At 40.3% G+C, this 12,035-nt stretch overlaps 1 protein-coding gene across 1 annotated transcript in view; it reads left to right on the top strand.

Moving 5' to 3' along the window:
• LOC146813655 (cullin-9-like) overlaps positions 1-12,035 on the top strand; it is a 570,887-nt gene that overhangs the window by 111,813 nt on the left and 447,039 nt on the right. Inside the window, exon 5 of the mRNA XM_085610143.1 lies at positions 8,770-8,905. Within this exon, the coding sequence (XP_085466269.1) occupies positions 8,770-8,905 (136 nt within the window). The remainder of the gene's footprint in view (positions 1-8,769; positions 8,906-12,035) is intronic.

The following is a 12,035-nucleotide window of genomic DNA, read 5'->3' as shown; positions in this document are numbered from 1 at the left end:
AATAATGCACATCCCCTGGACTGTTCTCTGGAGAAGGTTCTCCCTTACATTCTTTCGTTAGCCAAGTCTGGACTCATGTTCGCATTGGTTAAGCTGCGTCTGGCCGCCATCTCGACTTACAGGCGCGCTGCAAGCGGCTCATCTCTTTGCTTTAACCGTCTAGACAAACAATTATTAAAAGGTCTCTTCAGAGCATTTCCACCCTTCAGAGCTCCTCTTCCTTAATGGAGGCTTAACCTAGTTCTAGCACAGCTCATGAAGCACCCTTTTTAACCTGTGCACAAAGCTGAGCTTAAGTATCTCTGCTGGAAGACCTCTCTTTTGTTGGCACTTACTTCCGCTCGGAGAGTCAGCGAAATTCAGGCTTTTACTATCAAACAGCCATATGTACGGTTTGCCAATGACTGTGTTCTCTTTCGGACAAACCCTACCTTCATTCCAAAGGTTCCATCGTCTTTCCCTCTTAATTAACCCATTATTCTACGTACTTTCTTTCCCAGTCCTTCCACCCCGGCTGAGAAGGCTCTACACACTTTGGATATTAAAAGGTACCTAAAATTATATTTATCGAGAACTGTACCCATCCAGAAATAGGATCAATTGTTTGTATCATATGGTGGTCAGAAACCAGGTACAGCAGTAACGAAATCAACAATTGCAAGGTGGATTCCCGCTGCGATGCAGTTTTGCCATTCTAAAACTGGAAATCCTCTATCTGTGCAACCTAAGGCTCATTCCACAAGGGCAGTGTCATCATTGGCTGCGCTTCTTGCCGGAGTGCCGTTGGAGAAGATCTGCCGTGCTGCAACTTGGAAAAATGTGCACACGTTTACACGGCATTACTGTGTGCATCTGGCTACAGAGGCTGAATCAGCTGTTGGCCAAGCAGTGTTACGCCACCTTTTCAAATAAGGTAAGCCTCTGTTAAGGGGTGACTATGTTCTTTCTTGTACTTGTTAATACTGTTGTTTTTCTCTCATTATGCCTAATGTCTCTCTCATGTGGTATGGCATTTGTTTTAAGCGCATTTACATATATGTTTTACGAAGTATCTAATGTGGTTTGTATTATACCCACCATCCGCAAAGAAGCGAAGGACGTTAATGCTAGCTATTCTGATTCAAGCATGTGAATCTATGAAAGATCCCAATACTGGATAACTGAAGTTACAGGTAAGTAACTCGTTTTCTTCCCCATGTGACCAACCACCACCCTAGAGAATTCTGTCAGTAAGGCAAAACCACATTTTACATCATGAGCTTTAACAGCGGGGTGGTGGTCGCAGACTCTGCTTGATGCTTTATGCATTTATGATTCCCCTTTGGCCATCTGGTAGATGAACACTCATCTTAGCACTCCTGCCTGCTGAGCCACTGAATTACCATATTAATAGTAACTTACCCATTAAAGCCAAGTAGATAGGATATTTTCTGTGAACGTTTGTATGGTCCTCAGTCCTGTATAGCCATCAGTCTGGGTTTTGGCCGGCCAACAGGAAGATGCCTCCATTGGTAGACAATAAAATGTAACTTACGTGGCTAATTGGGTTCAGGGCAGCCATCATTCCTTCTTCTCCTTTTGGGCATTGGTGCTGCTGTCGGTACAGTTGATAATGAGTGGCTTTCATCGCTAGGACTGACTGTGAATAGTAGCCTCCTTGTTTAATAAGGTTAGCATAGCTAACGGAGATCTTTCAGAGGTGCGCAGGGTTTTTCTGGGTTTTTCCTGTTCATCTTTGTCAGATCAGGAACTTTAGTCCTTGCATTCCTTTCAAGGCCAGATCTACCCAATGCATTCCGCCAATCCAGGCTTGATAATGGAAATTGCTTGCATATGAGTGAATACGTTTAGTGCATAAGGTTAAATATAATCATTAAAAGCATATAATGAATAAAACAGTGTAATAAAAATTGATGGGATATGTAATTTTGTTATTTTACCTGATTATGACTACTCTTTTGTTACAAACAATAATAAAGATGTTTATCAAGCCAAACTTGTTAAAAGAAAAAAGGACAAATTAACATACAGTAACAGTAAGTGCACAAAGCTCACATCTATGGTTTCTCAGTGGTTAAGATATTAAAAATATAATAAGTTAAGAAGTCAATTGCTTTGAAAAGATACTTTTTTTGGGTTAAAATGTATTCAAAACATGCTTGTTGATAATAAGCAGAGTAACAAATTATAATTCAGAGACTTGTGCAAAACTTCAGTTCAGTAATCGTACATTAAGGTTGTATAATTACCATTACAAATAAAGTTATACTGTCTGTTTATTTATTTGCATAACTTAATTAAAACCACTGCATAACGAAGTAATAAAATACCATGATACTAAACCACAAAAACTCCAATTGCTTTCATGTCCAATTAAAAGGGTTTTTACATAAAACGTTACAGCATATCCTTCCGTCAAAGTTCAAGAAAGGTAGGGTAGTTTCAGGTAATGCCCAAGAAGACACACGTTTCCCAGGCCGACCCATGCGAACAATATCCCCAGTGTTCTATCCCTTTAGTTCTCCAGCTCTGTAGCACTCACCTTTCAGCAGCATGTATTTTGCCAGAGGGCCAGTACTCTAATAAGGTCCATGTGCTCTATGCGGTAGCCTAATGCTTATAGTTTGTGTTAGTATCGTCCATTTTCCAGTAGGTAAGGCCCCAATGAATCACCCCCCACACTGTTATGCTGTTTTATTGATTTTACTGCAGCATTCAACAAGGTCAACAGACACACCCTCTGGAAGAAACTGGCAAGCTGGGAAATCCCCTAATCTCTCCTGACAGCCATTGTTTCTCTCTACTGTGACACCTGGGTGCGAGTGAAAACAGACCCTCCATGTCTATCTGCTAAAATTCGCACCAACGAGGGTTTGAAACAGGGCTGCATGGTGGCACCTCTTCTTTTTAATTTGAATACAGCTGATTTGGGGAAAGCTCTGGCGAACAGCTGTCTGGTTCCGACCCGCCTATGCCGTAGCCCTCTGCATGTTTTTCAATACGCCGATGACATACTCATCATGGACCACACTAAAGTGAGACTTCAATGTACCTTGACCACCCTACACACCTACAGTGTAAATAATTTTCTTACCATCAATCCCGACAAAACAAAAATGTTTGTATTCGACAGGCACAAGCATAAAAAAAAGTTGAATGTTCCATGGGCCCCTCGTTCATCTCTTCTGCCCGAAGTACAAATACCTGGGGCCTGGTTCACAGAATCCAGCAAAGCTACTGCCCATAAAAACGAATTGGAGAGGAAAGCTACTGCCATCACCTACGGTTTAATCAAACTTAACAACAAACTACAAAGTCCGTCAGCTGAAGGAATAAGAAAAGTTATCCAATCATCCCTTTTCCCGGCACTCTCTTAATATATTGGGATGCTCATCTTTTATAATAGAAAGCAGCCTTGTGATGTGCGTATAGCTAAGTGATGTTATGGATATGTAGATAGCCCTGTCGCCCTGTGAATGAGGATAGTGATGACATTTGTGCATAATGCGAAACAAGATCTTAAACATGATGTTCAGGGCGTTGTGATAATGTTGTGCAAAGCTAGATGTGTAAATCAGGGAAACTAGTCCAACATTGTCGTGCACGCAAATCTGTGCAAAATTTCACCGCTGAAAATGTTATTTATGAGTACAATGCAAGAAATAAGCTGCTTCGCTCCATGGGCCTAACCTGGTAATATAACAACAGTAACAGTATTAAGGTTGTATCATTACCATTACAGTAATAGTACATTAAGATCATATAATTACCATTACAGTAATAGTACGTTAAGGTTGTATCATTACCATTACAGTAATAGTACATTAAGGTTAAATCATTACCAGTACAGTAATAGTACATTAAGGTTGTATCATTAACATTACAGTAATAGTAAAATAAAGTTGAAGCATTACCATTACAGTAATAGTAAATTAAAGTTGTAGCGTTACCATTACAGTAATAGTACGTTAAGGTTGTATCATTACCATTACAGTAATAGTACATTAAGGTTAAATCATTACCAGTACAGTAATAGTACATTAAGGTTGTATCATTAACATTACAGTAATAGTAAAATAAAGTTGAAGCATTACCATTACAGTAATAGTAAATTAAAGTTGTAGCGTTACCATTACAGTAATAGTACGTTAAGGTTGTATCATTAACATCACATTTATAATACATTAAGGTTGTATCATTACCAGTACAGTAATAGTACATTAAGGTTGTATCATTAACATCACATTTATAATACATTAAGGTTGTATCATTACCAGTACAGTAATAGTACATTAAGGTTGTATCATTACCATTACAGTAATAGTAAAATAAAGTTGTAGCATTACCATTACAGTAATAGTAAATTAAAACTGTAGCGTTACTATTACAGTAATAGTACGTTAAGGTTGTATCATTACCAGTACAGTGATAGTACATTAAGGTTGTATCATTAACATCACATTTATAATACATTAAGGTTGTATCATTACCAGTACAGTAATAGTACATTAAGGTTGTATCATTAACATCACATTTATAATACATTAAGGTTGTATCATTACCAGTACAGTAATAGTACATTAAGGTTGTATCATTACCATTACAGTAATAGTAAAATAAAGTTGTAGCATTACCATTACAGTAATAGTAAATTAAAGTTGTAGCGTTACCATTACAGTAATAGTACGTTAAGGTTGTATCATTACCAGTACAGTAATAGTACATTAAGGTTGTATCATTAACATCACATTTATAATACATTAAGGTTGTATCATTACCAGTACAGTAATAGTACATTAAGGTTGTATCATTAACATCACATTTATAATACATTAAGGTTGTATCATTACCAGTACAGTAATAGTACATTAAGGTTGTATCATTAACATCACATTTATAATACATTAAGGTTGTATCATTACCAGTACAGTAATAGTACATTAAGGTTGTATCATTACCATTACAGTAATCGTACATTAGGCTTGTGTCATTACCATTATCATTACAGTACTAGTACATTAAGATTCTATTATTTCCATTAGCATTACTCATGCAGTAATAGTACATTAAGGTTGTATCATTACCATTACAGTAAATGTACATTAACAGAGTAAATCAGAATGCATAAGTAGACAGTTAAAAAAAAAAAAAAAAGTATAAATTCAGCAGCTTATCACAGCACAGATATGTTCTGTTTGAATAGTACATCAAGGCACATGCACACCTAGAGACACCATTACATAATATTTATTTTAAGAGCATTTGTCTTGCCATTGAAACTCCTGGACAACATAATAGAAGGCACAGAATCGTTTCCTTTCTATAATTGCAAAGTCTACAGTATAGTGAATCAGTAGCCAAGTTTTGCCAAGCTTTTCTAAATTCTATGATTTGAAACAACAGGAAGTGCGTATTAATCTCAACCTCTCAATCCGCATTCACATCACACCACACCCTCTCGCACAGTTCAAACTCCTCACCCACTCTTTCAAGGCACTACATAACGCTGGCCCAGCATACATCAGCAACCGCATCTGCTTTCACATGCCTTCCAGACACCTCTGCTCTTCCAGACTGCTTCTTGCACAAATCCCATGCACACGCAAAACAAGATTCAGTGGTCGAGCCTTCTGCATTGCTCCTAAAGGGTGGAACGGCCTGTCGTTACACATAAAAACCTCCTCCTCACTTCTTGATTTCCAAAGAAGCTGGAGACCTGGCTTTCTGAGAAGTCCCACTGGGCCTGAGGTGTGCTTAGATTCACACCTGCTCAACGCAAGGATACCCTCCAGGATGATGGTGCGCTATGCAGATCTGCATAACATACCTAATCCTTTTTTGGTCTGCACAAATTATTCTCTGAGTCCTTTAAATATTCTTGCGTTGTTAGTGTATTGTAAGAGTCAATCAGCAGGTCAGCATGTTTTGATTGCTTATATTCAACAAAGTCCGAAGTGCGTGAGGTTAGTAGCAAATGACATTTAATAATACCTTTAATAGTGTTGGCTGATGGGTTGTTTGCCCATGTAGTTGAAATTCGAAGGTCCTTTATACAGATGCTGAGCCCATGGATTTGCAGTTTTTTTTCCTGCTTAAAAACTGGCTTTAAAGCACCTTTTATGGAACCTTTGTCCTTATTTCTGATCCAATGACAGTATTTCAAAGTTGTTGCTTCACAGGCTGAGTCTTGCCTTGTTTATCCATTTTCTAGGCACATCTGTGAACTCGTTGTGCTCTGTGATAGGTGGCAAATGTTTCTAAAGGCCTTCCATGTCCAAGGTCCAAGGAGAGGGCAATCCTTGATGGAAAGGTCACTTGGCTCTCACAACGTTTAATTTAGCTTCAGGAGAGGGGCATGGCGTGGATGCAATAATTGGACCTCCACCCGGGAGCCCATTGCAAAACATATTAATCGCCTTTCACCAGTACTCATCGTGTGACTTCACTGTTCTCGTTCATTGCACCATTTATTTCACTGTAGCATCTCAAAATGTCGTGTTGTAAATGTGTTCCTTAATGATTGACAAAATATAACATTCTGCCAGTTCTTGTGTGGCCTTCAGTTGATGTTTAATTAATCAAACAACTAAATAAATCAAGTGCTGTCCCATCTCTTGTGCTTAACCGGCCTGACCTCGTAATGAGGGGCTGTATCCCACTGCATTGTTTAACCTTCACAGACATTTATATGTCTGAACCATTGTTTTTTTACATATCCAGGTCCAAGTAGCGCAGGACACCCCTATTTTTACTATATGTGGACCTCTAGGTTTTTCAGTGCCTCTTCCCAAGCCCCGTCTCTGATTGAGTTGATTATTCTTGGATCCCTTACCATTTGTAGGAACCACTATGTCAGTATATTCCTACATTGTATCTAGCCAGGTGAATCTTGTCACTGGACTTGGCATGATGAGTTTGTATATGTCCGTTTTCCCTTCTTTTTGGGTGCTGGCACTCTTCCGTCACTCAAAATAGCCCCCATAGTTCAGATTCTCTTGTTTGCTGTGCTGCCATGCTAATTTCTGTCTTTCTGCTTTAGTATTAGGTTATTGATTCTTTCTAGCTTTTGTATTCCATGCTGCTGTGACTTCTTTGGTTAGGGCGGTGTTTTTCTTTATCTGGTCCCTAATATTGACTTCAGTTTTAGATCCCTTTCTGCTTATGAGCTTCTCTTCTGTGAGTTGCTTAGAATTGTGACGAGGGCTAGAGCGGTTATCTTTTCTTGCTCTTCCTGTATCCTGGAGGAGGCTTGTTAGGAAACGGATGTGGAGATAGTGAGTGCAGCTTTTCTTGTGTGCCTGTGGCTCGGTCTTCTTCTTTCAGATAGGTGCTGTAACACGTTTAATGCTCTTGTGGTTGGTGTGGGCTGAAGCATCTTCTCAGATGGTTTGGTAGGCATGCTGTTAAGGGTGGTACATATAAAGAACTTTAGTTTCTGTGGATGTCTGTAAAACCACAGCTGATTTGTCAGGGAAGCACTGTAGCACCCTAGGAATTCCTCATGTAACTTGCATCAACATCATCAGTAGATGAGACCAATGTGTCTGTACTGGTTCAAAGTTTGATCTTTGGCAAGACACTAGTCGTGGACATCTCTCCTAGTCACAGAGGTCTTCAAGAGGTTGTGGTCCCAAACACCAGATCCCTAAGGCATAGTCAAAGTAGTCCAATGAACAGTCCGGTAGCCTCTCAACGTGTGGAAGAAGTGGACATGCAGCACGTAAATTAAGAGCCAAAGGTGAATGAGGTGCATGACTCACCTCTGTCTGAGGCAAAGGAGATTGTCCTTTATTTATTTATTTGCAAAGTTTTATATAGCGCTGGCTAGACCCGGATGTATCAGAGCGCTTTACATGAGGTTCAGCGATTTACATGTTACATAATTACATCAATTACAGCAGCCAAGTATAGACATAGGAGAAAAACATGAGATTACACAATAATATGAATCATGGAGGAAGGAGGCGGGGGAGGTAAGGAAACGCAACATGGTGGGCAATGCTGAGTGAGTTCAGACGCCCACCCCCCACTGCTCCAGCGAGGCTAGCCTGAACAGCATAAAGCACACTGCATGGTTTAGCAGAGCAATAGTGACCAAGGAATTGCAAAGAACACATGGAGAGTCCATACTGTCTTTAATCTTAGCTGGCCTAACCTCTTTCTCAGTTCCAGCACTGATAAGTCTGCTGAAACTTAGGTTCTTTAGAAAGGTTGGGCTAATCCATATAGCTTTTGCATTTGCAAGTGCTTGTTGAAATTCAGTTTTTGCTATGCAGAGTATTATCAGTATGATGTTGTCCAGCGTGAATGTCCGCATAGGTCTAGTATCTGGAGAGCAGTGGAACTGGGGGGAGGGAGGTCTCGACAAAGGACTAGAACAACAGGTTTAATTGCGGCAAGTGATGTGTACTTTGTACACATTTTAGTCCCTGGATGCCTTACCACATCCGTCCAGCTCCCAAGTGTGAAGCGCAGGTAGCTCTCAACTCAGGTCATAGTACTGTTGTGTACAGTGCTTTGTATGCATACCTTACTTTCCCTCCAAGGGAAACAACTTGATTCTCTCCTACTGTGCTTGCTTTGAGGTCCTGACATTTAATGTCAAAGATCTTCCGCTGAGCTGCTCCAAAGAGCAAACTCCCCTTTATAGAGCGACCTGTGGTTGTAATGTTCATTCAGATGCCTAGACAATGATCGATTGGTTTCCTGGCCCAGTGCCTGCAGTGTTTATTATAGCTAATGTTTGGATCACACTTACCTTCTTTCTAGGTGTACTGGCAGTCACTGGGACGCACATACTGGGTCCATTGGCACATGGTTGAGATTATCAGCTCCTCTGGACAGTCGGAAAAGGAGACTCAAGAAAAGGCCTCCCATTTGACAGAAAACCTAAAGCTGACAGCAGGTGAGCACGGGCGCAGCATGTTCAGAAAGAACTGCTAGCGTAGATTGTATCCAGTGTCTTCCACACAGTACCACAGGCTGGAAACCATACAAGGCCAGGATCTGGAGACTGGAAGCGTAGGCTGTGATGTGGCAGTCAGAGATGGATTGGGATGGTGTCATGTCGTTGCCACTGGTAACTGCAGAGAGGTTAACAGCAGGCAAATCAGTTCTCTGCTAGATAGTAGGAAGGCTATTATTGATGGCCAGTTGAGGGTGGTCAAGTTGGCAACAGCCTTGTGCCAGACCAAGAGCAAGTTGAGAAAAGAAGCGGCCTGGCTTAAGATGGATACCCGTTATAGTGAGTGTCTTTGGCGATGGCTGTAAGGAGGTATAGCCAGACTTTTCCAGGAGGTGAGATGCAATACAAAACACTTTTAACGCAGTTGGTGTAGCATGTAAAAACAAATAGTATATCATAGAAATAATAGGAAAAATAACTTGAGGGAAAATAACTCTGCACACGTGTATGTTTAATATGCAGATTTATTGGTCATTAGACCGGTTTTGTACAGTGAGACATATGCTATACTGACCACAGCCATATTTGTCCCACCTCTAACAGCAATACTGGAAAACAGTTCAACATAATTCTGTCATTTGAATGACTATCCAGGTAGAAATGTTATACGTTTTAGGAAACTATACAGAATCTGTCCTTTGTTTACTGAAAACCATGAAGCAGCAATGAAGTGTGTTCCTGCCACCTCATGGCCTTACATATGCATGATAGTATGCCTTATGTTTGCATGATAGTATTTTTGAAGAATCAGCAGAGTGTGCTCATGCCACATTGTGGCCTTATGTTTGCATGATAGTATTTTTGAAGCATCAGCAGAGTGTGTTCATGCCACATTGTAGCCTCATGTTTGCATGATAGTATTTTTGAAGAATCAGCAGAGTGTGTTCATGCCACATTGTAGCCTTATGTTTGCATGATAGTATTTTTGAAGAATCAGCAGAGTGTGCTCCTGCCACATTGTGGCCTTATGTTTGCATGATAGTATTTTTGAAGAATCAGCAGAGTGTGCTCCTGCCACATTGTGGCCTTATGTTTGCATGATAGTATTTTTGAAGAATCAGCAGAGTGTGTTCCTGCCACATTGTGGCCTCATGTTTGCATGATAGTATTTTTGAAGAATCAGCAGAGTGTGCTCCTGCCACATTGTGGCCTTATGTTTGCATGATAGTATTTTTGAAGAATCAGCAGAGTGTGCTCCTGCCACATTGTGGCCTTATGTTTGCATGATAGTATTTTTGAAGAATCAGCAGAGTGTGCTCATGCCACATTGTAGCCTTATGTTTGCATGATAGTATTTTTGAAGAATCAGCAGAGTGTGCTCCTGCCACATTGTGGCCTTATGTTTGCATGATAGTATTTTTGAAGAATCAGCAGAGTGTGTTCCTGCCACATTGTGGCCTCATGTTTGCATGATAGTATTTTTGAAGAATCAGCAGAGTGTGCTCCTGCCACATTGTGGCCTTATGTTTGCATGATAGTATTTTTGAAGAATCAGCAGAGTGTGCTCCTGCCACATTGTGGCCTTATGTTTGCATGATAGTATTTTTGAAGAATCAGCAGAGTGTGCTCCTGCCACATTGTGGCCTTATGTTTGCATGATAGTATTTTTGAAGAATCAGCAGAGTGTGCTCATGCCACATTGTGGCCTTATGTTTGCATGATAGTATTTTTGAAGAATCAGCAGAGTGTGTTCCTGCCACATTGTAGCCTCATGTTTGCATGATAGTATTTTTGAAGAATCAGCAGAGTGTGCTCCTGCCACATTGTGGCCTTATGTTTGCATGATAGTATTTTTGAAGAATCAGCAGAGTGTGTTCCTGCCACATTGTGGCCTCATGTTTGCATGATAGTATTTTTGAAGAATCAGCAGAGTGTGTTCATGCCACATTGTGGCCTTATGTTTGCATGATAGTATTTTTGAAGAATCAGCAGAGTGTGCTCCTGCCACATTGTGGCCTTATGTTTGCATGATAGTATTTTTGAAGAATCAGCAGAGTGTGTTCCTGCCACATTGTGGCCTCATGTTTGCATGATAGTATTTTTGAAGAATCAGCAGAGTGTGTTCATGCCACATTGTAGCCTTATGTTTGCATGATAGTATTTTTGAAGAATCAGCAGAGTGTGCTCCTGCCACATTGTGGCCTTATGTTTGCATGATAGTATTTTTGAAGAATCAGCAGAGTGTGTTCCTGCCACATTGTGGCCTTATGTTTGCATGATAGTATTTTTGAAGAATCAGCAGAGTGTGCTCCTGCCACATTGTGGCCTCATGTTTGCATGATAGTATTTTTGAAGAATCAGCAGAGTGTGCTCATGCCACATTGTGGCCTTATGTTTGCATGATAGTATTTTTGAAGAATCAGCAGAGTGTGTTCCTGCCACATTACGGCCTTATGTTTGCATGATAGTATTTTTGAAGAATCAGCAGAGTGTGTTCCTGCCACATTGTGGCCTCATGTTTGCATGATAGTATTTTTGAAGAATCAGCAGAGTGTGTTCATGCCACATTGTAGCCTTATGTTTGCATGATAGTATTTTTGAAGAATCAGCAGAGTGTGCTCCTGCCACATTGTGGCCTTATGTTTGCATGATAGTATTTTTGAAGAATCAGCAGAGTGTGCTCCTGCCACATTGTGGCCTTATGTTTGCATGATAGTATTTTTGAAGAATCAGCAGAGTGTGTTCCTGCCACATTGTGGCCTCATGTTTGCATGATAGTATTTTTGAAGAATCAGCAGAGTGTGTTCATGCCACATTGTAGCCTTATGTTTGCATGATAGTATTTTTGAAGAATCAGCAGAGTGTGCTCCTGCCACATTGTGGCCTTATGTTTGCATGATAGTATTTTTGAAGAATCAGCAGAGTGTGTTCCTGCCACATTGTGGCCTTATGTTTGCATGATAGTATTTTTGAAGAATCAGCAGAGTGTGCTCCTGCCACATTGTGGCCTCATGTTTGCATGATAGTATTTTTGAAGAATCAGCAGAGTGTGCTCCTGCCACATTGTGGCCTTATGTTTGCATGATAGTATTTTTGAAGAATCAGCAGAGTGTGTTCCTGCCACATTACG

Source organism: Triturus cristatus, chromosome 6 (assembly GCF_964204655.1).
Source record: "Triturus cristatus chromosome 6, aTriCri1.1, whole genome shotgun sequence".
NCBI classification, from domain to species: domain Eukaryota; kingdom Metazoa; phylum Chordata; class Amphibia; order Caudata; family Salamandridae; genus Triturus; species Triturus cristatus.
Note: the sequence above shows the minus strand (reverse complement) of the source record. Positions and strands in the feature narration are given on the sequence as shown.